Source organism: Schistosoma haematobium, chromosome 6 (genome assembly GCF_000699445.3).
Source record: "Schistosoma haematobium chromosome 6, whole genome shotgun sequence".
Lineage (NCBI taxonomy): Eukaryota > Metazoa > Platyhelminthes > Trematoda > Strigeidida > Schistosomatidae > Schistosoma > Schistosoma haematobium.
This window is the reverse complement of record NC_067201.1, coordinates 23,010,581-23,037,996: the sequence shown is the minus strand read 5'-3', so window position 1 is coordinate 23,037,996 and position 27,416 is coordinate 23,010,581. Positions and strand designations below refer to the sequence as shown.

General features: G+C 36.0%; 2 protein-coding genes across 4 annotated transcripts; one reads left to right on the top strand and one right to left on the bottom strand.

Moving 5' to 3' along the window:
- Positions 1–373: 373 nt before the first annotated feature.
- MS3_00008823 (uncharacterized protein) lies at positions 374–9,020 on the top strand. 2 transcript variants are annotated; one of them, XM_051217165.1, is made up of 7 exons: positions 374–457; positions 1,414–1,500; positions 1,542–1,606; positions 1,647–1,706; positions 3,863–3,953; positions 6,559–6,606; positions 8,687–9,020. In XM_051217165.1, exons 2-7 carry the CDS (start codon positions 1,420–1,422, stop codon positions 8,894–8,896), a joined length of 555 nt encoding a protein of 184 aa, XP_051065815.1. In that variant the 5' UTR covers positions 374–457; positions 1,414–1,419; the 3' UTR covers positions 8,897–9,020. The 2 variants fall into 2 exon arrangements, with proteins under 2 accessions (XP_051065815.1, XP_051065814.1); XM_051217164.1 differs by lacking the exon at positions 6,559–6,606.
- Positions 9,021–10,707: 1,687 nt separating this feature from the next.
- On the bottom strand, positions 10,708–27,007 carry ARS2_1 (Serrate RNA effector molecule). 2 transcript variants are annotated; one of them, XM_051217162.1, is made up of 11 exons: positions 26,719–27,007; positions 26,130–26,603; positions 24,786–25,056; positions 24,092–24,392; positions 21,763–22,052; positions 20,094–20,607; positions 18,427–18,728; positions 16,007–16,155; positions 14,242–14,596; positions 12,706–12,980; positions 10,708–11,010 (listed from the first exon to the last, which is right to left on the bottom strand). In XM_051217162.1, exons 2-11 carry the CDS (start codon positions 26,594–26,596, stop codon positions 10,917–10,919), a joined length of 3,018 nt encoding a protein of 1,005 aa, XP_051065812.1. In that variant the 5' UTR covers positions 26,597–26,603; positions 26,719–27,007; the 3' UTR covers positions 10,708–10,916. The 2 variants fall into 2 exon arrangements, with proteins under 2 accessions (XP_051065812.1, XP_051065813.1); XM_051217163.1 differs by having other exon boundaries at positions 12,706–16,155; positions 26,866–27,007.
- Between the last annotated feature and the right edge of the window lie 409 nt (positions 27,008–27,416).

Genomic DNA, 27,416 nt, shown 5'->3' with positions numbered 1-27,416 from the left:
TCATCCAGTAAATCCAGCCGACGAGTCCCAAATACGACGAGACGCGCGCCAAATCGGATTCAACTACTAATCACTATTCATCTTGTCTCAAAAAGCTTATGACTTACGACTATGTTGAGACAATTCGTACAGGATGCATATATGCCAACAAGAGATTGATTGATTGCAGTCGTAAAACAACAACAGAAAGATACAAGCAAACAAACAAAACTAAGAGAATTATATTGTTTTGTTAATCAATTTGCCGTTCATTTCAAAGAATTTGTTTATTTTTTTTAAAGATCAAACACAATGTCCTTTGTATTCAATCATGTTTGAGTGAACAGTTAGTTAAGAAAAACATCACAAGTAGTATTTTTTAAATTTGTTAATCATTCAAGTGTTTTAATGAAGTTAATATAAACAACATTTTGCATCATACACATAGTATTACACATAGACGTCTTACTAAACACAAGTGAGTTTATATTAAGATTATAAATGATCATTGAAAACCTGACAGCAATAGATGACCGTTCCATCTTACTATGGTACTCTTCAGTAGTGCGAATCCACAAACCTGCATGCGGGAATAGAACCTATGAACCTCGATTTCGAGCTTATTTCTTGACATTCTTGATTGTAGTTATGATGTCTAGTGTAAATTGATATTTGATTCAAAACTATTTCTGACAAATTTGCATTGTTACAATAAAGCTTTATGAAATGTGTAATCAGGATATCGATAGATTTTAATAGAAAACGACGAAATGACACTGGTTTGCATACGCTTTGCACTTACATATATAATAGTTGAGATCATGAGTCATTTGAAGTTAGACCACCATGGGAAAGCTGAAAGAGCTGGACGGCCGTCTCGTCCCAGTATGGGACTCCTCAGCAGTGAGTATTCACGATTCCGTCTCGCTAGATTCCAACCTAGGACCTATCAGTCACACGTACGAACGCTTAATCTCTAGACCACTGAGCCGGCCAGTGTTAATATCTAACTTCAACCAATCTCTGAAATTGCGCCACCGTTCCTCATTGTCTTCGTTGAGTTCCCATCTGACAACAGACCCGGTTGAACAACACTGGTAACTGCTATTCACTGGAACGCCAGGAAATGCCTTTTAAAGACCGTCACTATTGATCATATTTTGAATAATATCAGAAGGAGTTTTGTGGATATCATAGTAATTTAATGATTGAGTTCATGAGTCCATTTAAGCTAGACCATCATTCAAAAACTTGGAAGCACCAGCTTGAGTCCCGTGTGCGGTTACTTGGATACGCACTTCCTAGGAATCTCATAACAAGATGATACAGCTGTCTAATACTTCCAGATTTTCAATAGTCGCATAATTTAGACCGACTCATGACTTTAACTGTATCATACTACACAACTTGATTTATTTTATATTCTAATTCTAGATAAACATGTTTGGAATTGTTCAAATTATCCTATGGATTTACACTAGAAGAAGTAAACTTTCGAATATGTCGACATATACAAAAATAGTAGATTTATGGTTTTGAATTAAAGTTATTCATTATGACAGGTTTTCATAATTCTTACCATTCAACTACTTAATACACTATTCATCGTGATAATTTTCTCAACATCGTAAGTTAATGAATCAATTATTATCTTCATTCTTCTTTAGTTATGTAATTCGATCTCTGGGAGACTCAATGGTACGATCAATTGTTTTTAGTGTATTAGTGTACGTTTTCCCAACTTTATTTCTATATTATTTATAATCTCAATAGATGAGATCATCAGTCAATTGAAGTTAGACATCAAGAGGTATTTCATGAAGTTCCAGTGAGAAGCAGTGACCAGTGGAGTTCAACCAGGCTTGTTGTGAGATAGTAACTCACTGAAGACAATAATGGATGTATCGCTGAATTTCGTGAATTAATTTAAGTTAAACATGAACACCATTGGATGCTGGCTCAATGGTTTAGGTGTTAAGGGTTCGTGAGCGAGATCGTTACGTCATGGGTTTGGATCTCGTGAGGCATGATCGTGGAGGAGTTCCATATTAGAACGAAACGGTCTTCTAGTGCTTCAAGGTTTTCAATAGTGGTCTAACTCCAAGTGACTCATGATCTCAAATATTGAAATTACTATAATGTCCACAAAATCCCCTTCTCATATTTATAATCTGTTATTTTAATAATTTTAAACTAAATTTCAACCAATGAAATCAATCCACTGAGAGAACAACATTTTCTGGACGAACCAATCAGATATTTCATAACAACTTTGGGATTTTGGCGCGAAATTCATTGAACCATTTGGTTGGCATTTTAACTGATATCATAGTCTGTGATGAAAAACCTGAATTCTAATTCTTAATCTTAACCATCAACTGCAAATCATAATCCCTTTTCCTCAAACTGCTTCATAACTGTCATTTAACCAAAAAAATTAGGTAGGCACTCTCAAGAACATTTTGTCATCACTAAACTGTCGTACATTATAGTTTCAATTTTCTTAACTACGATGTTATTTACTCATTCTTATTTTGTGGAACAGAAGTGTTGAAAAGAAAAACACACATCAGAACACTACTTCAGTTAACTGTCCAAAGGAGGATATGAGTTAGTAGATAGGTCAGTGTTTGATTATATGATCAACATAAACCAGCATGACAATGATGTCAAGTGTGAGCAGTCAATGTAGTCTGTTCAATAGTTTTATTTTAAAAAATTGTAAACGTTAAAGAAGAATAATTATGATTTACATCCTTCTATTAATCAGTCCAACTGATATTTTGATTAGATTATTCATTGACCAAACTGTTCTCAATAGTTTATTCATTGAAATCATGAGATTTATGTAGACACTAGACTGTTAGAAATATCCAACTCTATTTATGAAGAATTTCATGAACCGATGTTAATATTTGACATTGTTTGAATGACTTCACTTCATTTGTGACAAATATCCTGACTGAGCGCATGAATTGGTTTCCTAAGCTCTTCTAATAAGTTGCAGGCTAAATCCACATGACAACATGAACACGAAAGGAAAGGTATGAAATGTAGAAAGAACGTTTATTTCAGCGTTAGCTTGTGTTCAGAAAGTCAACAGTATTTACAACATTTCACGTAACCATGTGCTTCTGAAAGTTTCCGGAACTCTTCTAAACATGGAATGAGGATGTGTAATCATCCAGTTAAAATATTAGACGCCCCAATTCACATTCTAAATGTTTCTTGGAAACGTCTATGCAGTGCTGATTAGATTTAGCATTTCCTAGAGTTTTCTGTGCCTTCTAAAGTTTTTCAGGGAATATCCTGGATCTCCCTAACAATCTGGTGAGCCACATGTTTTAAATAAACTTCCATAACTGAATTACTTACATCGTAGCAAAGTTAATTACACGTTTAGTAAGGAAACTGAAATATTAGGTCACATTTTGAATGATGAACAACTAAGTATTATGATAATAATGATTTATCAGATGAATTCATGACTCAATCAAAGCTTGACCACCATGTAAGACCTGGAATAATTGAACGACCGTTTTGTTCTGACATATGACTCCTCAACAGTGCGCATACACGATCCCACACTCGTGATCCAAACTTAGAATTTGTCGGTCTCACGCGCGAACGCTTCACCTCCAGAAAACTGAAACAGCATCCAACAGTGTTAATGTCTAACTTCAACAAACAATATTTCCTTAAAAATAATCTATGAACTGAAAAAACATCATTTCAAAATGACTTATCCAACTATCGTCTTTTCATCCGTAACCGTTGCCTTTTTACTGTGTTAGGATATTCAAATCTTATTACATTCATTTTTAGATTAGTAAGTAAATCCTCCACTGTGTTTAGATGTCCATTTTTTTTCTCTACTTTATAGCTTCATTGCAGTTGTGACAGCATTATTGATTGCATTTGTGAAGGAAATAAGTGATACATTCCCATTGAATGTTATTACTTTGTTTATTTATGTAAGAATATTGAATGTAATTGATGAGTTATGTTCTAATATAACTGAGCAACATGATTGTTCAATGTATTAAGCAAGTTTATATGGTTTACAGTAACTTGATGGATTAAATAATGAGCTTTTGTCAAAGATTGATCTATACAGCAATACACATCAAATGTTTGGTTGCTTTTTAGTACTGTCATACAAATATTGAAACTTTTTTGTGTATAATCCAATAAACTTGAATCTCTGAAAGACTCCTCGTGTCGGTTATTACGTTAAGCTCATTTACCTTATTCTATCCTCTCGATAATCCGTTTTGTCTTAGTATGGGACACCTCGTGTATGCGTATTGCTGAGAAGTCCCATACTAAGACGATACGGTCGTCCAGTGTTTTCAGATTTTTAGTGCTGGTCTAACATTGATAGATTCACGATCTCAATCAAAAAAGTATTACGTAACTTAAGATTATGCATTTCGCAGTGGATAGTTTGAAGACGTCTCAATCATAAATTTCATATTATTTTATACACTGAAAAACAATTGCATTGGAATTTGTCTACGTAAATTGCTGCATTATTCATCGAGTTTTCAGTTGGTATTTTTACGGAAGTTCTCTAGAACACTCAGTAGACCAACTTATATCAATCGGCCTTCATGTGGAAGCACAGTTCGCTCACCAACATCCTTCAGCCGAATCTGTACTGAGCAATTCTTTCCACTTCTTTCCAGTTGTTATTCATCTTAATCATGTCTGCTTCAAGTTCTCGTCGAAGTATATTCTTTGGCCTTCCTCTTTTCTGTCTTCCTTTAAAATTCCAAGTTAGCGCTTGCCTCATGATACAGTTCGATGATTTTCACTATGTGTATCCTATTCACTTCCAGCGTCATTTCCCGATATTCTGTTGATCCGCAAGTTGTTCTGTTTGCTCCCATAGAGGTCGGCTGTTACTGATGGTTTCCAGTCAACGAACATTAAGCACTTTGCGTAAACAATTGTTTAATAATACTTTAAGTAATGGTTAGACGGATAAATGTTTATTACCTTATTAGCAGTTTGACGAACAATCTGAATCGATTAACAATGGATTGATAAATATTATATCATCAAACTTCTGAATACATTGTTGTTTAAAGGTGTGCATCGTCCATTTCATAATTTCAGACGATAACCTTAGCTACAGCTATTGAAATATTAGATATATTGGTGGATGTGCGTGCTAAACTTGGTGCATTTGGAATCAGTCTAACATTATTTACATCGGCATTACTTATTGGTGCAGCTATCAAAACAAGATTAGGAGACTATTTAACGGCTATTGTAATACTGCTTATAATCGCTGCTATTTTAATTGCTGTAGCGAGTATTTTAATCACAATTTTTAAACACTCGGTATGTCAATAAACATAATTCATTCATTCACAAATTAAGTTATCTCGATTTTGCGGTATTCTCTGTGAGATACTCAGGTGTAGTTTACTGTTACTTTATACTATGTATATTTTTACAACAAATACATACTGGTGAAATACTATTTAGTATTTAGACACCTAACTGACGAGTGCCAAATAACACGAAACTCGAGTCCAGAGTTTCCTGTCGACTAAATCCAACCACCATCTTATCACAACATAATGCATACAATGTCGAGTCACCTAGACTAGTGACCACATTGCAACTTTGTCGATAGGATTCGATCTGCACTAAGAAGGACCTGATTCACATGACATTGATCACCATCCAGTGATCAATAAATTGTAGATACATCTCAGTCTAACAAGAGGTCAGTTGCGACCTGGATAGCTCAATGATAACGCTACTGAGATTTTTATGTTGGATCCGATGATATCATTCAGTCTTATAGTAATTTAGAAAATGAACTTGTATTTTTCATCAAATTTAGATAATTGGGATTCCGGAAAATATTTATGGTCATTCTTTCAAGTCAGTAACCAGAATCTTAGCCGACTGACCATAATTTATGGACGAATCAATGAGGTATGAAATTCAACAATCTCTCACTGACAGTTATCCTGTGCTTAGCAGTGACTAGCATTGAGAAGAAATTTCCGGGGCTCCAGTAGAACTAGTAGACATAATGCGTGTCGGGTGTAAGAAAGTAACTCATCGAAGATAATTGCGCAATGTCGTAGATTGATTGGAGTCAGATAATAATACTGTTGGATGCCAACACAGTTGTTTAGAGGTTCAGAATTCCAGAATGAGATTGAAGACCCTGGATTCGATGGGCAGAATATATGAATTATAATTGACAGAATGTAAGAAATGTATTACCAGCAGCAGGAATATTGATAATTTCAGTACGAAGTTGTAGACATTGAAGAATTCCATTTGTAAGCACTAGAATATCGTTACGTTCTAATAGGAAATGATTCATCGATGCGCATCTACGATCTTTACAACCGAGATTCGAGTCCATGGCCTTCAGTGTGACCCACGAATGCTTAACATCTTGACTCCAGTGTTCTAGACGCTGAGTATACGTGATCTCAGTAACATCATTTACCTCATTTAATCCAGTCATGTTTTCATAATATCCGATTTATACACAACTTCCGTTAGTTAAATACGAACTCATCAATATGTTTAATTCATTTTCAGCCATCAGCTATCATATTCTACATACTTACAGATATATTGCTATTTGCAGTGAGTTAAAGTCATCTGTATTTCATTTACTTAACGTAAATTTGTAGTGGCTGGTACTATTTCAAGCCCATCTAACTTATTTTAGCTCACGGACCTCAAGTGGTGTTCGTCAGGGGTGTCCACTTTCCCCATTCTTGTTCAACTTTGTCATTGACGTACTTTTAGAGATAACACTCTCCTCATCTAAATTTACAGGGGTTGAACTTCTACCAGGAGGTTCACTTGTTGACTTAGAATATGCTGATGACATAGTTTTATTTGGTGAAGACGCTGACAAAATGTAGAGTCTTCTGACCACTCTAAGCAACAATGCAGGCATGTTCGGGATGCGATTCTCTCCCTCGAAATGCAAAATGTTGCTTCAGGATTGGGTTGCATTGACACCCGAACTAATGATAGGGAGTGAAGTAATTGGGCGTGTCGATCGCTTCACTTATCTTGGAAGTCTCATCAGCCCTTGTGGTCTGGTGTGCGACGAAATCTCAGCACGGATACAGAAGGCTCGACTAGCTTTTGTCAACTTGCGTCATTTATGGCGTAGGCGAGATATCCGTCTATCAACCAAAGGACGTGTTTACTGCGCAGCAGTTTGTCCCGTCCTACTTTATGGCAGTGAAACATGGCCGGTAAGAGTAGAGGATATTCGTAGGTTACTAGTATTTGATCATAGGTGTCTTCGAAACATTGCTCGTATATCATGGGACCATCGAGTGAGTAACACAGTTGTTAGGAAACGAGTACTAGGTAAGGATGGCAAATCAATTGATGAAGTAGTGAAACTTCATCAGTTGAGATGGCTGGGACGTGTTACGTATGCCCAACGACCGACTACCTCGACGTGCTATGTTCAGTGGTATAGGAGTAGGTTGGAAGAAAGCTAGGGGCGGCCAGACCAAAACATAGCACAAGTCCATGAAGTCACTGACAAGTGGTCTGAGTCATGTCGGTAGGTGTAGACTACCTGGTTGGGGACCGCGAGATGATAGCAACCGATGGTTAGAGACCCTGAATGACATGGCTCAAAATCGTTTGCAATGACGCAGGTGCATCTACTCTTTGTGTTCTCCCAAATTTTGATCTCCTTATTCCTCCTTGTCTCTTTTTTTTCTCCTCTCAAATTTATTTCACTGTATTATACTCTTTAAGTAACATCTCCAAACACTAATCTTCCCGAATACTGCTTATACTCTTATTACCTCTACTACTACGGGATTTGAATCAACCACTGCATCTCTATGCTAATGTGGTGTGGCAACTCGAACTGATGTACATACGTACGAGGTTCTACGTTGTTACTGACTGACTGACACACGGACGGACCGATTTATTCATTCTTTCTGAGTCATATCATCTTATCAGTTACATTCATCAAGAATCTGTCCCATGGATCTTCATCGCCTTATTACAATAGCTGGTGAATGTGGCATGAAAATGTTGTTCACGTAAATGAAATCGAGTCTGGTTTGGCATTTTACACCTTAAAATGAAACATATTCCAGTGTGAGATTCTGGAGATTGTTACATATTTCACTGAGATCGTAATCTGATTGCTTTCAGACAACCATTGAAAACATGGAAGCATTAGACCGCCGTTCCGTCCTAGCATGTGGCTCCTCAACAGTGCGCGTCTTTGATGTCGTTCACAAGATTCCAACTCAAAACCTTCGGTCTCGCGAACAAACGCTTAACAACTAGACCAGTGAGCCGGCATCCAACGGTGTTAGTGTCCAACTTTAATCAACCCACGAAATTGTGGGACCATCTTCCATTGTCTGTGGTTAGTGAATACCTCACTCCAATGGGTTCGAATCTCACTAGCCGGATCGTGAATGTACATTATTGAAGAGGACGTCACTAGGTCAAAACAGTTGTCCAATACATCCAGGATTTAAATGGTGGTCTAACACCAGTCGATTCATGATGTCAATGAATATCATAATAATCTCCACAAATCCATACTGGAAAATGTCTCCTTATTTTAATATATATTCAATAAAGATTGTTTCTTTGTTCAACCAACACTAGAAAAGGTATTCGTTATCAGGTTTCATCTAACTGTTTCACTTCATTTATTTTATAGATAACAATATTTATCAGTCAAATAACAGTTGGCAAATTACAATTACGTATCTTTTGTACAGAATATACTTTAGCTGCATTATTATTATATAATATGTTTACAACTACATATTTAACCACTACTGGTATGATTTGTAACATAACCAGTACTTGTAATAGTTCAAATGCATCCATTTATCCATTCAACAATTTACCGGGTTATATAATTTGAACTTGAAAACTTATATATTACAAAACATAATCGGTTTTCATCGTTTGTTTATTTATATCAAACTTCAAAGCATCTAACCACCTTATGAGATGTTTTCTTGTTGAATAAAGTTACGAATTCTCTATGTTCATTTTGTTCAATGAAAACATCAAGGAATCCCTTTCAAATATTTAGTGCGTTTTGTGGAATTTGAGAAAACTAAGCTGTGAAATTTTGTACTGTTTGTTTGAATCTTCTCATTGTTTTCTGGGTCTGCAATTGATCAGTCTTTCTATTATTGGCATATGTGCACTCTGTGAGGTTTATCTCGATATTTTCTTAAGTTACAAGCGTTTTGAGCAAAGTTGGAGAACCATTAGTATTGGAATCCAGTTTGATGCGTGTTTTGTTCTATTTGAGGCTTGTCAGATGAATGTACCTGGATCAGAGTTGGTGTTCACTTCGGCACTCGAACCCAGTACCGTTCACTTCAAATACCATTGCGTTATCCACTTATATACTGATTTCTGATAGCCACATCATCTCTGAGATGCAAGTACATCCAATAGGCTGTCGACTAGCATTCTCCAATCCACTCTCTCCTCAGCCTTCCTTTCTATCTCTATCCAATTGTTATTCATTCTTCTCATGTCTGTCTCCATTTCTCAGTGTAATTTGTTCTTTCGTCTCTTACTTCTCCTTTGGCCATGAGGATTCCAATTGATGGTTTAAACCCTCATTGATTGATAAGAATTATGAGGATTATGATTACCTTAAAACGAACTAGTCATCGTATCGACTAATTAGGCAGTAGATAGATAGACAAACTAATTTATACTTTGTCTAAAACGGTGTCCATATAATAAACTGAATGTCTTCACAGAAGTCATATGAAAGTCAATGAAGATTAATATTTATTTTAGTTAGCATAATGAATATGGACTGAGAAAAAGAAATTATGTTGACTATTGTACTGCCTATGTCATACAAATGCATTGTACATGCTTCTATATCATTATGACTTTATTCATTTCATTCGTATCAAGCTTCTTTTAAGCTATCAATATTTTAATAGTTGAATTGATGAGTCGATTTAAGCTAGACCACCATTGAAAACCTGAAAGTAATGAACACTCATTTCGTCCTAATATGAGACTCCTCAACAGTGCTCATACCCGATCCCACACGCAGAACTCGAATCGAGGATATTTGGTCTCGTATGCAAACACTTAACCTCTAGATCAATATCTGTTGTTCTTAAATACATAAGTACATTAAGAATCTTGAGCATTTTCATTGAACTGACACACAGTGTACATTAACTTCCTTTACACATGACTCATTTGTGATTTCTGAGTATAAAATAAAATCTTACACAACGAAATATTGAGAACTAATGTCATCAGGATCTTTTGATAACATGTTGTTGGGGATTCTAGATTCTCAGATATCATTTGATAAGCCCTCATTTCAAACCAACGGTACACAAGGGCTCCAGGATCCTGAAAGCAAAAATAGCGGAGGAACAAATTGTTGATCACTGGCTACCATAGGATTGCATCTCCTGACGTTGTGCCACTGGCTTGTGGATCAAAACTTCAGGTCGAAGGCTCCGGGTGTGGCCTCCTAAGAAAACCATCTGCTTCGGTTTCGTCACCCAGGCAGTATCACAGCCCTCATACAAATCTAATGATTCATGTGGCGGATATCTATTTGGTGCCTACCCTTGTACCAATGTTTATGTGCTTAAATAAATAAATATTACTATCATCGACTTGATTATTATAATTTCTCACACAGTAACATCATATATAAAATAAGTAAATTGAGAAGTGTAATATAATTTTAATAGAACTTTTCTTATTGTAATTAATATAAGGAAGAAAGAATATGAAAATGCACAATGTTCAGATATACATGATATTCATTTAAATGTGTCAACGTGATAAACTTTAGAAACAAACAGAAAACAAGAACATAGAAAATAAAGCAGTTGTTGTAACAGTCGATGAAGATGATTAGATTAATTAGTTAATTCAATTTAAAGCACATCATTTCCAGGATCATCTAAATCATTATATGATATCATTGTTCGTTCACCGGTTGTAGTACCGCCACCACCACCAACTGGACGTCTAAAAGTTAAGAAAAGGCTAAGTATAGTCTTGCCAATAAATACGAGAAGTGATGTTAACAAAAATTTATTTAACAAAAACTTGTGGAACACTATTCTTATTCCAATTACAATTATATCACTCTCATTTATGATATAATATCCTAGTTCTACTTTCACTGAAACTCTGTTGAATTGAACGTTGTCTTTCCTTTAGCTGACTGGTCATTGTTTTATACTTAATTATCTATGCACGATAATGTTGTATTTCGAAAGCAAAATGATCCAAAAACTTAATGAAGGTGACCTGGTCAAGAAACTGAATGCTCACAGGATAGAAACTTGAGAACGATCACTACCGACCATGTAGGTGTATTGTTACACACATGTATTTGACAAACCGTATAAACATTTAAGGGAATTATGATTGTGATTAGTAGCTGAATAAATATTGGATACAAGCATCACACGAAATCAAATCGATAGCCATAACAAGGCTGATATTTTGTGTAATTATTCCTATAAATCTTAATTCGCGTACTGGACGGACAGAGCGAATTTAATTTGAGATTTCCAGATGTTAGCATATGAAACTGATTACTAAACAGCTGGTCAGTTATGAGCAACATAGAAAATGAAATATGTGTGTGTTGGTCCCATTTCCTGTATCACGTTAACACAGAGACACAAAATTGTCGAGATAAATTTCCAGAGTAGTACAAGTAGAAACAGTGTCAACAGTAGTAGTAAAGACTAGGTATAGGAAAAGAAAGAAAAAGGTGTACGGAGATTTCGGGACTCAATTTATAAGAGAAGTCAAAGAGTAAATGCACCGGTGCCATTGAGAACGATTTTGAGACATGCCACATAAGGTCTCCAACCATTAGTTACGACAATCACGCGGACCCTAACCATGTAGTTTACACTAATTTACACGGCTCAGTACAACTATCTATCAATTTAGGGACTGGTCCCACGTCTTTGACCGCCCATAGCTTTCTTCCAATCTAATCACCCCTAAGCCAGGTATCATCACCCATCGATGTACGCGGTCGAGCACATACCCTAACTACGTGAGCTGATGAATAGTCACCACAACATTATCAACTGATTTGCCATATTTACCTAGCATTCTATCCCTAAACCCGGGATTATTCATTCAATTGTCCTAAAATGCACGACCGATGCTTCGAGGATATCTATAATCAAGACTAATGCGATCCTAGAGTTAGATCCCGGACAACATGGTGTGGGCTGTATACTAGAGAAGAGCTCCACGGTAACAGGACCGACTGTTTTTTAACTGAGATTTTGTCCTCAATGAAAGCCCTCTACCAGTTTGAGATAATTCGCGAAACCTTCAATCTGATTAGACAGAGTACAGAATGAGGAAAGATCCCATTAAAAAACAATGTTCACTTTTACAACTGCTTAGACAAGATTTATTGAACAAGTTCTACTATGATTGATTTGTTCAGAATCACAGATCAATTAAGAATAGCACAATATGCAAAAAAAATCTGGGAAACGTGATAAATCCGGCAGAAAATACAAAGATGGAGAGATTCATACACAAAACTCATGATATACAATCAAATATTAACAAGATTTTATCGGAATCTACTGTTTAGTGTCCTACCAACCTTGCATCACCTACCGTCTGATAAGTGTATCAAGGGTTTAATATATACAAACATAAGTCATAACTGTAGCTTACCTATTTGTCGAATAGTTTGTAGGCTGTCTCCGGCGATTATCCAATGTACTACTACTACTATATGGTCGATGATTGAAATCATGAGATGGTGAAGAACCACGTTGACCACGCGACCTAGACATTCCAAGACCTGTGCGAGGTGCACCTGCCTGTGCAGCCAATGCATACAAATCAGCTGCTGTCGCAGCGTTTGGATATAAAGCGGCAGCAGCTGCTGCTGCTACAGCCGCCATAGCTTGGTGTTGTTGTTGTTGAGCTGCCACATCATAATAGTCCTGGACAAAGGGAAAAATAGTTGAGTAATGGAATTTACAAGACAGTCCAAAAAACTTTACTTAATAAATGACCTGTAACTCACAGAAGGATTTAAGAAGTTTTTTCCGCCTTATTTGGAACTGATTGGGTGGATATACCTGCATCCTAGTGTTGATGTTTCACAGATTGATACTCTGACCCATTGCCCTTCACTATTAAATTACAAGGCGTCGTTAACTGAGCTACTATTAGGTGTAGATAGCCACAAATTTGTTCAATAAGTATGATGTTTATATCATTATTAGTATTTGGGTTTGAATAATAATGAAATAATTCATAGTTATTAATGATGGTATAAACTTGAAAAGCTATTACAACGCTGGTACTGACATGAGTCATTTAGTTCGAGATGTACAACTTTTCTTAAACACTAAGATAATCAGTCAAAATGATTAGATAACAGTCGATTTTTTAGTTCATTATATCACCATTAAAACAATAGTGAAATTCAAGATATACCATCGACAAATTCAATTATGTTAAGTTTAAATGGAACAAAAAAGCACCCAGTAGTAGTAGTAGTATAGTTAGAAATCATTATTAACGCAAGCTTTGGTAAGAATCAGTGTCTATTCAAAGTTTCAAATATCAGTGAATTGAGAGGAGGGAAATTAACATGATGAGTATGAACGGACAGGAAACTATGCACCAAAATCGGTAAAAAAACATATATATAAACAAAGTATAAAAGAATACAAATGGAATAAATGTGGCCGAAGGATGGTAAATAAGTAGTGAAACTGAAGCCAAGACTAAAAGGAACATAGTGTATACAATTGTACGAATACTACCAGATTTGTGCCGTGGCGTCTAACATCTTTAACCATTAATTATTACTATTCTATTGGCTCTTAGTCCATCAGGAAGGTTTACATATAGCTTCATCTACCGATTTTCCGTTTTTCCCTAGTAGTACCTTACTACAATAAACAACCAGTAATTCGGGAAAACCTATGATCACATAATTCCGGTCTAAGCATGTCTTCTATAGAGTGTTTTTCAACCGTAGAGCAATACTTGAAGGATTGCTGGGCGGCAAACTTGCGTTAATAGTTGGTAGACGGACAGTATAGTAGAAGCTTAAGTTATCACATTTCATGTTATAAATTTTCTCAAGTCGCTCATAAGACACCTTTTTATCTCTGAATCCACAGAAATGAATAGTAAACAAAATATATCAACAATATCGAAACGAAAATAAGTTGTATGTATACAGCATACCTGAAAAGTTCCAGTACCCCGTACATAACTTGGTGCTGTTGAAAGAAGTGAATTATTCCTATATCCACGATAACTTCCACCCGTATTACCACGTCCAGAACCTCTACCTCTGTATGTATGATTATTACTATTTGAATTCGAACTCAAAGATGGATAATATTGATTTAACAAATGATAAGGAGCTTCCGGTAATGATGGACGTCTAGGATCTTTTAAATAGTTATTATAAAATATTGCATTGTCTTTTTTAGCTGCTTCTACCTTGTCCATGTGTTTATTGAAAATATGTTTACGAACAAAAATTGGTTCACGGAATTTCTTGTCGGATAATGGACATACCCATACAACTTTAAATCTAAAATAGTTTCGTTGCATGTGTGATTAGTTAATTTAATGAATTACTAAACAAAAAAACATCCTGTAAAACACTCATACTTCAACTATAATTATCCATTCAATCCAATTGTGTCATGTACTAACTCTTATGAAACTTCTGTGAAAAGTTATTAACAAGAATCATTGGGAAAGGAGCTCGTAGGAAAATATAACGTGACATATACATAGAAGGATCAAATCTCGATGATCGAGGTAGTTAGACTGTCTCTTACAATTATTTTTTTTATAAAACCGTGTGACTCAAGAAGGTCAGTGAAGTCAGAAAATTCAAAATGCAAACCTCAGAGTAGTGCACTTGTTAATTATGAACATGTATAAACACATTAACAGATTATTGTTCAGTATTCTCCATCTATATTCTTGTAACGTTGAAACGCAGCAACCTAAATAACCTTAGCTTAATTCTGTATGTTGAAATCGAACAATTTAGTGTACACTACCACTACTGGTGTTACAAGCCCTTTGACGAAACAATTATATCTACACTAACAAGTTATGTTAATGTGATATAGATTGGATTAAAGCATTTTCCGTGCAGGATTATGTTGAGGCACGCTAATTGGGCTACTTCTTAACCAATCAGAGCTTGCGGAGACTTGGAGAAGACTCTAGAATTTTATGTAAAAATTATAAATATACTAACGTTTTTCTTGTTGTGGTTTTTACTTCCATCGACTTTTGTTATTGAAATATCATTACATTCCTGCTCAACTGTGTTCTGATATGGGGATTTGTCGAGTGAAGTAATGTCCAAGAACATTAAGCAGGTTAATGAGTAGTTACACAAATTCCATATTAAATTTTACATTTATTGGTGGTGATCAAATCCTAATATTTGATTCTAATGTGTTAGTGGTGGTTAAAGTAAGCCATGATTAAGTGATGAGTGAAGATAAACATACCTAGCTACAGTCAATATAAAAGACCATTTTCTACGTAAAACGGATTTTATTGTGATTCAGTTCTGTTGATAACTGACACTTTGTCTCAAGATACTATTGCCCTGATCCCAATTATTGGTGTTCGGGTTCACGTGAACTAGTATAATGACGTATATAGTAATAATCTGATGCCAGTTTAGTCTTTGGTCCAATATCTAGTTACGATATTTAGTAGAGTTTACTGATCACGTTTCTACTACTCATCTCCTATTACAACAGATTCTGTCATAACTTCATTGTGAAACACAGAAATGTGAACTACTGCACAATCAAGTCATTCAGTCAGTAAATGAATACCATGAATACTCTTTAAGTTAGGTGATGTTTAACAGTAGTCCAACATTTCTATTTGTCTCTATCCATAAACATTCAAAACACTCATTTCTGATAACTTTTTTTTTAAAAAATAATAAAAGAACTACACTTACGGTTTTTTCTTGCCAGTTCTTTTTTGAATATTAGCTTCAACGAATTCTTCTGCAGCTTTTTCAGGATCTCGCATACCTAACTTTTTCATTTCCTCTTCAGTTAAATCTTTTGGTACCTCGATAAGAGTACGCAATTTTAAAGCGAAATTCTAAGATGAAAATGTTGAAATCAAGAAAAAAAAACCATATAGAAAAATATGTTAACATCATAAATAAATAATATATTTGTAATATCCCAATGAGTAGAAAATTAGATTTTCTGACGTTTCGTGACTTAGTGTAAGTCACTTCTTCAGTGAATAAATAACATCAGTTTACTAATTAAACGGATGTAAAATTCATCAAAACAATCAACCAATCAAAAGAGATAACAAATCTATTATTCAAATGTAATTTATATGTAATAATCGACAATCTTAACTACATAAAGTGTGGATCGGTTAAGCAAGCCATCACAAAAACAACAAAAATAAGGGGGTTACTGAACAGTATTGTATAGACTCAATTTCCCATTATCGAATTAAGAACTCAAAAAAGAAAAAACATAGTTTTCATGATAGTGACTTGACAACTTGAGTTGATGTAGTATTGTAGTGAACGAGAATGCAAATGGGGACAATCAAATGTATTTCAAAACAAAATTACAGAATCAATTAGTAAAATCTGAGAACCATACGGCAAACTCATTATTTGCAAAATATCTAGCAATTGTCTCATACTTGACTGATTCTTCTTTTCCACATCAATCAATGTCTGTCCTCGTTCTTGTCTCTTCGATCTTCTTGACCTTCTGCCTCCAGGCATTTCATTTTCGATTGGTGAGACATTTTAATTGTATCTGTCGACATCAGTATCACACAACAAAGCACTAATGGTCCGTTTACAAAATATTTGACTCGAAGTTTATCACAAAAGATGGAACGAGTTCAAAACGTGAGACATATTAATTAAAGATTAAGTACTGTAACCAAATTCCAAGCTACTGCTATACTTGGAATATGAACACCTTTAAATTTAGAGGAAAGAAGTAAAGTCAAACGTCCTTAGACATTACAATTGGTTAATATCACTGCTGGAAATAATGTTTTTTGTTAAATGAATTCCCAGGAATTGATCTCTTTCCAGGAAGTTCACTTATCGACTTGGAATACGCAGATGACATAGTCCTGTGTTGGCGAAGACACTGATAAAGTGCAGTCTTTTGGTAGCACTGAGCAACAACACCAGGATGTTTAGAATGCGATTCTCTCCATCCAAACGTAAATTGCTGCTTCAAGACTGGCATCAGACCTTGAAGTCACTAAATTCTAATCTGAGCCATGTTAGTAGATGCAGACTACTTGGTTGGGGCCCGCGTGACTATCGTAACCAATGGTTGGAGATTCTGGGTGACATGGGTCAGAATCCATCACAATGGCGTAGGCGTATAGACTCCTCGTCTTCCCTTAAACCGTGAGATCAAAATTACTTTATACCTTTCATTCTACGAATTAACTGTTCCTATATTATATCCTTATGTACAACCTTTATTTTATATATTACTACCATTGAAGTGACTACTTCTATGAATTTGGTGTTCATCTTGTTATGCTAATAAGACGTGGCAACTCGGACTGGTTTATATATGTGCTTGGTCCTACATTGCAACTGACTAACTAACTGATACCACTATATATGCACTAATGAAAACACAGCAGCATGTTAGAAAATTGCATTTACTTGTGCTATTAATTCAACTGGATCTTGTGGTCAACGATTTGGTTGAAATTTCTTATTATGACTGGTATTCTATACAAAGGATATACGATTTGTAATGACTGAACAACAAAAAACATAAATTCTGTAACGATGCAGTTATTAAAATATGGACTAATGCTAATCAAACCTAGTTTTTCCCCCATCTCTCGTGAGTATTAGTAGTCTTATGGGGTCGTGAGGTTCCTAGTAGAGTACACAGTGCTGAAAGATAAGATCAAAAACTAAAGAGTATCCTCATGTTTTAAAAGAAAAAGTTGTAAATATTATTTATGATCAACAGTAATCTAATCTGTGCAGTCAATCAGTCAGGTGCAATGTAGAACTTGGCACACGTGTACATAGGTTCAATTCACAGACCCAATTACTGCAGATAGCTGGAATTGTTAAGACAAATCCCTGAATAGTAGAATTCGTAACAGTATCAGTGGTAATATAAAAGACTAAGTATCGAAGATACGACTCTATAGGATATAAACTAGTGAAATAAAAAAATTGTGGAGAAATCAGCTTAGATATTTAGCCATTAACAAAGAATGAATGCATCTGGGTCAGTACAAGCGCTTTTAAGCCATGTCATTCAAGGTCTCTAACCACCGGTTATGATAAACACGCTTCAACTGTTATTTGATGTAAAATGTCATCGTTTATCTTTCTTATCATACCTGAAGGTGATCATTAATTTCTCTTTGAGTGAAAGCCAGACCACTAGGACGAGCACCAGGAACAGGATTTATTCCTCTGTCACCTCTTGCATGAAGAATTCCACATCGATGAGGCATGAGATCCTCCATGGGATAGATAGCTCCTGCATAGTAATCCATAGAATGGACAATACGTAAATAGAGTATTAACAAATCTAAAGTACGAGCCAAATTAGGGTCGGATTCCAATGTTACAGTGTGAACACGTCCAACTACAGTATTACTACTATTGTCACATCCTTCACCCTCTGCTTGAGTTTCCGCTGGATATTCCAAACGTTGGAGAAATTAAAATAATGAATATTGATAGGATAAATACAATTGAAACAATATTAAGGATTAGACAAAAACACTTACATAAATTGGTTGTAAAAATACAAGGAATTAGTCCAGGTTAAGTGCGTTTACATTGTCTTTATTCTCCTATTATTCAACTTATTGCCCCGTATTGCCTTACACTACTTGTTAATATTCAGTAGACAGTTCCATTCCTAATAACTTCTGAGCTCATGATGTAACGCACGTTTATTGGTCCTGTAATATCCTAAAGCATTTACACTAACTAATAACACTTACTGCATTTATCATTACAATTACATTCTCTCAACCCTTTTAGCCGTTATCCATAATTTCTGTCCATTCCTTGAATGGTTTTAAGAGCAACAGTTCCCATAGTTGTGTTCCCAGTCCTTACGTTGATTGATAGTAATTGTTGTCGACTTTTGACACAATTACAGACCCAATGACGGTATTTTATATCTTTCTCTTTCCAGGCACACAGACGCATTAACCGCCACAGAGGCCTCATGAGTTGAGATTTGTAACCAATCTATGTATATTTCTTAATAACAGAACTGTCCTTTAGACAAATCGTTGTTTGTTGGACTTCGACTTCATCCGAATCTCAGCTGTGTATAGTTGGACGCTTCGATAGAATTCACAATACGTTTGTTGCAGTAGAAAGCATAACAATCATTTGCAACTTTTTTTACTAGTGACCATTGGAAGATTTCATTTACGGGATGAAACAACATACAAATATGTACTCAGAGCTTAGAGCTACACTTAGGATGCGCGAGAGCTGATGAATACTACTAACCTGCTGGCCAAACCATTGTAAGCGATGAAGCAATGTTTCAAGCTGAGACCTGGCTTAAAGCCGAATTCGTTAACCACTAAGCTACATTGTTTTAAAAAACATGGCCATATGAGACAAGTGTTTTTATCAAAACATTGTCATGATAAGTACATTTTAAAATTACAATGTCGAAAGGCTGTTACAATGAAAAAGCTTCATAATAGGATATTGATGAGTCAAAATTTTTATTTGTGACAAAAATAGCACTTCCTAGAAAGCTTATGAAGGATACATCCATCGGCCTTACAATAATCATCAAAGTGAAAGGAAATAGCTTTTACAATGAATAATTGAGTACATTAATTGTCATGTAAGTGTCTAAAAGATATAAAAATCGTTAGTTGATAGTGAAGATAAAAGGTATGATTTATGAATAAGCATACAGGACATATTATTAAACCATTCGTCCATAACTAAATTCTACATAAGAATGGACAACACAACACAATTAATAAGCAATGAATAAACCTCGTTCAACTGTTAAACTAACCTATAAGTGCTTCTTCTTCACTTCCACCTTCATCAACAAGATAGTCTGTCAGATTTTTAAGTAATGGATTTTTACTCTTAATAGCCATTTCCAGAGCTGTATAATCACAAATATTCTTAAACTCCGAATCACCATTGATTTTGAGCTTACCAATCGTATTCAAATCATTTGTACTATCAGGAATTTCCAAATGACTCCATAGATTATGTTTAGCATCTAAACGTGCGACAAGTTGCGCAGCCAAGAGTAAATCTTGTCGCATAACTGGTTTATGACGTGTGAGAGGAGTAAGAGGACGAACTCTCTGGGCTAAATCACGATTAACCGTAGCACCTAATTCTCCGTTTGGCAGTTCAAGTTTTTCGCGTAATAAGGTACTGGTATTTAACGCCCAACATATCTTTTTGATGTTAACAGAAGGATCATATGTGGCCCATGCATGTCGCATAAATCGACGTTCAGGAACAGGTTCCCAAAGAGCCAATCTTATGAATCCAGGTTGAGAAGCGCAAAGCTGAAATAACAAACATAGTCACTAAAATATTGCTGTGTTGATTAACTGACAAAAATATTAATTATAATAATACACCTTACACAGAAAGATAACAAATTAGTATCAGAAAATACTTCTATAATAGTAAATCAAAACTAGTGTGCCGTAAATTTGCCATTACCACCACAAACTACCTAGTGTTATTGAGGACATTAGATTCAACTAAGTAGGCAGTTAAACGAGTCTAGAATATTTGATGAGACTATAATTTATGGACGACCTTTGAGCGACGCCAAAGTGACCTTGAGTATCTACCTACTTACTAGGGCTAAATGACGGTTATAAATCAGTTTGAAGAATAAGGATTATGACTCACAGTCGATGGTTAGGGTTAGGAATTAGATTTACGGTTTGTCATCACGAACTAACATAAGTTAAAATGCCAAGGCGCTATTTGGCCAAATAGGTGAATGTCGCGCCGACAGCCAAGACCTGTTATCCTAAATCCGATTGATTCATCCATAAATTATAGTCTCGCCAAATATTTTACTTCAGTAACTTTGTTTAGAAATATAAAAATCTAATTTCTTATTCCAGGATAGTGCGACAATTTACTATTCTTCCCGCATTATGCTAAACATTTATTTTGGTTTGGTATGAGACACGAAATGAACTAGTTGAGCTGCTTGAAGTAAAGTGACGTTTGTCGAATCTGATACTAACCAGTAGGATTAAAGTTGATTAGTTGACAGGGCATAAGACACTTGTAAGTTAAGTCAGTCAAACGCAACGTAGAACCTGAAACATATGTACATCAGTTGAATTTGTTATATCCTATTAGTATAGCAAGATGAAATTATCAGGTCGAATTTCAGAGTAGCACAAGTAGTGACAGTATGAATGATAACAGAAAAAGTTAGACACTGGAAAAACGATTCAATAAATTAATGTATAGTAAATACATCATGACAATTGATAAGGTAATTAGATGATTTTGTCAATTGTACAAAATCTCATCTCACGAGAAACCCATCTCACTGACAAAATTTTTATGGAAGCGAATCAATTTCACCCGATAACTATACGGATAGCATATGTCTAGACTCACAATATCATCCAAATAAGTTTAACGTTTTTCCGAAATATGAGAAACATGATTTATAAAGTAGAACAAACCTCTTTGAGTTCGCTTTCCATTATAGTTGGAGGTAACGCTCGGAAGAATATAGAGGCAGTTTTATGTAGCAGTCTTGGTGGATTTGCACACTTGGACTGAGGAGCGTTGGAAGGATCTCCAAAAATAGGATGTTTGACAGGTGTATCATTTACCGAGCCGATGATCATAGAAACAGAAGAGTCTTCATTTTTACATCCTCTTGGGGACTCGGCAGTTGTAGGAGTGGGTACATCGTCGTCATCTTCGTCAACTTCAGACCTTGCAACGTCATGAATATTACCGAGTTCATCTGTAAATTATAGAAAAATGTCATTTTCGCGATCATAACTAAATAATATTTAACAACTTGAAAAGACGACTACACATCAGAGTTTTACTATGGACAGGCACAAACGATAGAGGTCTATTTGAGAACAATGACATCCAACATGCTGGTAAATCCAATGTCAATTCAGCTAGGTTAACTCAATCACCAAGAACAAGATTTAGTACGGTAACTTGGGCTAACAGTTATTTGTGCTATGCTATACGTTGATTATGACTGACTGCTAAATACAGGTTTATCAAACAAAAAGTAGAAAATAATCCTTATTAAACAATTAGTTTTTTTCATAAATTTTAATAAAAACAGTCGGAAGATGGAATTGAACTGGAAATGTGGTGTATTTGTGTTGTATATTTGAACCATATGAACTCATCAAAGTACTTTATATGAAAATCAATATAAGACCAACTAACTAAAATTCCAAATAAATAAAGTGATTATTGTAAAAGGAAAGATAAAGATTTGGCATAATATGGAGAGAATAGTAAATTGTCGCTCCGGTAAACTTGGGAAGTAAAACACTATGTTCATCGGTAGCACGATATATAAAGGAAACAGGGCATAGAATTGACATGAAAACAGCTTTAAAAAGTTGTACAGAAATTCTCAGGGATGAATTTTTAGGTTTGCAGAAGCCTCGTCTATTCGCAAGTTCAAACCTCCTGTGTGTGTACAGCTTGTTATATATATATATATATATATATATATATATATATATATATATATATATTTCAACACATAAACATTGGTACAAAGTGACACCAAAACCTACATGCGCCACACACAGTAGTTATCATTCGATTTGTGTGAACCATCAGAGTCCCTAAACAGAAACAGATGGTTTTATTAGGGGACCACTAGTTTGTACAATTTGTCGTACCAATGAACTTTGCCCTGATAATCTTTAAGCCACTATATGGTCTAGGCTAGTGCGACAATTTACTATTCTTACCACATTATGCCAAACTTTTATTTTGGTTTGGTACGGAAGACACATTTTTACACAAAATGAACTATTTGAGCTGCTTGCGGTAAAGTGAACAAGTGACGTTAGTTGAGTCTGTTGCTGACCGATACTAACCAATATTAACAAACCCCCTTATATTTACACAACTTGAAGTAAAACATCAAAGACAATATTTGCTTGTTCAAAATGAAGCGAATTGGTCAAGTGATGAAAGCGTTTTTAAACAAGATAAAAATGCACAGGCGAATTGCACATATGTATCTAAATGAAACTAAGCTAATGGAAGGATTAGTCTGATTAACATGGTTTATAAGATTTATACCTCTATTACCACTAGACGGTTAACAGATCTAAAATAGTTTTCACGTTTGACTGGGTATAGACCAATTAGCAACACACCATTCGTTGAGGCTGAAACACAGACATACCTAATAATCAACATTTGCTCCAGACCATGTTTTTATTTATTTTAACACATAGATATTGGTACAAGGAGGCATCAAATAGATATGCGCCACATAAATCATTCGATTTGTGTGAGGGCTGTGATACTGCCCGGGTGCCTACACCGAAGCAGGTGGTTTTTTTAGGGGACCACACCCCGAGCCTTTGACCTAAAGGTCTAACCCACAAGGCAGTGGAATGTCGTGAGGAGATGCAGTCCCATGGTAGCCATAGACCAACGATTGGTTCATACGCCATTTGTTCCTTCAGGATACTGGAGCCCATGTGCACCATTGATTTGGAATCCGGTTAAAGCGCCGGACATTCGCTTTTCGTTCTCTCATTTTCGTAAACAACAACACCCCCGCCACGAGAAGGCAGTGAGTAGGACCTGCCTGGCAGAAGCTGTATACACTTGGCCGTGTAAGAGCATTTCGAGAGGGAGGGCGGGCCCACCCCACTCTCGACCCTACCAGGGCATTCGGGGGCCACAGACCATGCTACTAATGTCTCTTTGACTTAGTTCAAATATTATCGTTACTATTATCAAGTTTCCCAGCTTAAGAAAGCAAATAACCAGAGTTAAACTCACTACACTTCTGATCAACTTCAGCTTTAGGTTTGGCGCTTTCATCAGCTTCGTCATCGCTTGAAGAACCACTGTCACTATCGCTACTCTGGCTACTTTGTGAAGGAGCTGAGCTACCAGACTTGTTTGACTCAGTTCGTGCACGTCGGTTAGTTGTTCGACACTCCACAGTAGAACCTGGAGTGTGAAGAGGTTCTGGCATCACTTTTCTAGGAAGTTCTGTGTTAGGCTTCTCATGTTCGAAATCTTCATCAGATTCAGCCTCTCCTTCACTTTTATTTTCACAACAAATAGGTCCAGAAGACTAGAGACAATTGAGGGAAATTTAAAACAATTATTCACAGAATCATGAAACAAAATTTCATAGATTAAAGTTCGAAAACCACAAAATAGACTCGTTTCTCTAATTATCCAATGAAGTTTAACTTCTACAAAATTCGAAAAATGGGTGTGGAAAGTAAATACATGGAAATGATGAATCCCATGTAACTTAGCCACTGAAAGAACCATCAGACTTAAAATTTCATAATTTATAGAGATTTGGAGAATTCCGTTACAAAAGCTCTGTGAAATGAAACACTATAGCTAACAAGTCCTAAATATAAATATATCGTGTGCATGCAGAACTAATCACAAACCAAAAGTTATGTCATGAAATTCATCAACATATTGCGCATGGCAGTCCAAAGCAACCTACCTGAGACTGATGTACTACTTCTTCGTCTGAATATCTATTACGATCAGATTCTTCAAGTACCTTTAGGTCTTCATCAGAACCACCTTCAAGTTTGATAACAACAGCATCCATGAGTTTTATGAGATTCTCACTATTGTCCATCTGAACAGACTGATTTTCGAGAAAGCCTTTATGTAAAAGCTCCATGAAAACATCTAGACGATGCTTGGCTGCTGCGCTAAGAGCGGCTTTTCTTTCATTCATGTAATCGGGATGATAACGAAGACGAAGCCTATACAACAATATAAGTGTATAAATTTGCGTCACTATTAAGTTATTTCAGAGAATTTTAAAACCAAAACGGTAAACTTCATGTCTACTTAAGCTGGCTGCTAGATATTAACTAGATGAGGGAATGTATTCAGTAGAAAAGACTGCTTTTGATAACTACAAACTATGATGACTAAATATTCAGACAATCATGGCTGAAAAAACAGATGGCCTAAACTTCTGATTCAAGAAAATATATAATGTAACCTGATTACCAGATGTGAATGCCTGTACTCGGTTTTAAGCTAAAACTTAGGTACTTTGGAGATACCCTAAGGTCGAAAACCACCACTAACACATTATGAACGAAAACTTACCGACTCAGGTTCAGAATTGTTTTAGGTGCTTTAAACATGCCAAGTACGCAATCAAGTACACCAAGTTTGATATCGTATTAATTGAATCATCCAAAAGAGCTTCAAATCTTCAATCGGTTGCACTAGTCCGACCTATGATTTTGAACACCAAAGATTGCTACTTCGACTTAATATCGTTTATGACACTAATTAGTTAGAGAACCAAGTCTACCATCAAAATGAGAAGCATCAATACACTTATAGCTGGATTCGTCCGAAACCAATACCCCGGAGTCGACTACCTTAAGGGAATTGTCTTGACACACTCATGTACGAGACTTTAGATAGTTTTGAAAAGCAGTAACAGGTGTGTGAAATAATCCCACTGAAGCATCAGTTATAAGAGCAACCATTCCAGTGGGTTTTATCGATGACTAATGGGGATATCTATTCATTAGTGACCAATAAGTTTATCGAACTTTCTTTACATATCTAACATTGGCATTAGCGAAAACAAGTTACATTTACGACAGCTAGTGACCACCAACATTTTTGTTGGGTCGGAACGCAATGGGCCTCATCAACTCACTTCCTCAGCATGACTTAGCTATGACAGCAATACAAACACAATGGACTGCCACCTCAATTTAAAATAAACTGAAAGTTTGTTGACGTTATCTAGTAACAGTGACACGGTTTAGAAGATGGATTAAACATAAACCACTGTATACTGACTTACCATTCCTCATTTTTGTGTGCATCAAAGAACTCTTCGGTATGACGCTTCATATATCCTTCTTTGTATTCTTTGTATTTACTACACGCCTCTTCTTCAGTTATCAAGTCGTCCAAAGGATCAAGAAACCGTTTAAATGGTATTACTGGAGGCCTGTACATGCCATCGTATTCCGAGACACTTGAACTTTTGGTATCCTTTCGCTGGTATGAACTTGGTTTATTATCATCACTGTTATCTTTACGAGGTCTTTTGTAAGGAGGTTCTGCAGGTGATCGTCCACGGTCATTCCGACCTTCACCTGACAAACGATTATCTTCACGAGCCGGTGCAACACCTACAGTACCTGATCGGTCGTCGAATGGCTCTCGTTTATCACCAGGACGACGACGTCCATCGTGATCACTACGTTCACGGCGAAATTTGTCACGGCTACGACGGCGATCGGATTCTTCATCGGAATCTGCCATGTAAAATCTGAAAGATAGAAGAAACTCTTAAAAACTCTTCGAAACTTAATTCCCCTGTAACTACCAACAAGTACAGTCCGATGTTCAGTAAATTAAGCAAACGTATCGATAAGTTAACTCACCAAATAAGATGCAGGTGTAAACTGCATTAGCGCGATGCATGTTTATGATTATATGTGTGAACTAGTTAAAAACGACGTTGTTATGTATAAGAACTCGAAACTCGAGAGTAATAGAATCCTCTCCGACTGGATACACTGTTAACATACCTTACGAGGGACAACCCTCTGGTTGTTTATCTGAATTCCATCAGCAGATTTAAACAAAACCCAGTCTGAAGTTGGAAGAGATAAATAGAACACTTTCCTCAGGTAGTATCCCTGATACTGTAAAGACACTCGATTATCTGACAAGGGAACTCAACAATAGGTCGACTACCTTATTATATTCAAATGGTTCAAATGGTTCAAATGGTTGTGGACGGAATAGAAGAAGCTTTCGCTTAACAGGCTTCCGTGTCTAGTAGCAGGGGATCACCAAATCCTCCAGGCAGGAACCTAGGTATGTTAACAATAAAAGAGGAAAAGAAATTGGTAAATCATAGTGCGATGCTGTCCTTGGTCCTTAAGAATAGGTCAAGTTGCCTCTTGAAGGACTCCTGAGAAGTCGCTTGGACTAGCTCGGCCGGCAGCGAGTTCCAGCTTTTGACAACTCTTAAGGAGTAGAAGTTGTGTCTACATTCCGTCTTGCTATGTTGTGTTTCCAGTTTCTGGGTGTTACCCCTTAGGTTATTGTTCGAACTAAGCTTAAGTAGGTGTTT

Coding starts and splice junctions, on each gene's coding strand:
- ARS2_1 (XM_051217162.1), bottom strand. CDS start 26,596: ATGGCAGATTCCGATGAAGAATCCGATCGCCGTCGTAGCCGTGACAAA. Junction 25,057..26,129: donor GCACACAAAAATGAGGAATG/GTAAGTCAGTAT, acceptor ATTGTTGTATAG/GCTTCGTCTTCGTTATCATC. Junction 20,608..21,762: donor TGGAAAGCGAACTCAAAGAG/GTTTGTTCTACT, acceptor TTGTTATTTCAG/CTTTGCGCTTCTCAACCTGG.
- MS3_00008823 (XM_051217165.1), top strand. CDS start 1,420: ATGTTTGGAATTGTTCAAATTATCCTATGGATTTACACTAGAAGAAGT. Junction 3,954..6,558: donor TTATTACTTTGTTTATTTAT/GTAAGAATATTG, acceptor ATTCATTTTCAG/CCATCAGCTATCATATTCTA. Junction 6,607..8,686: donor CAGATATATTGCTATTTGCA/GTGAGTTAAAGT, acceptor TTTATTTTATAG/ATAACAATATTTATCAGTCA.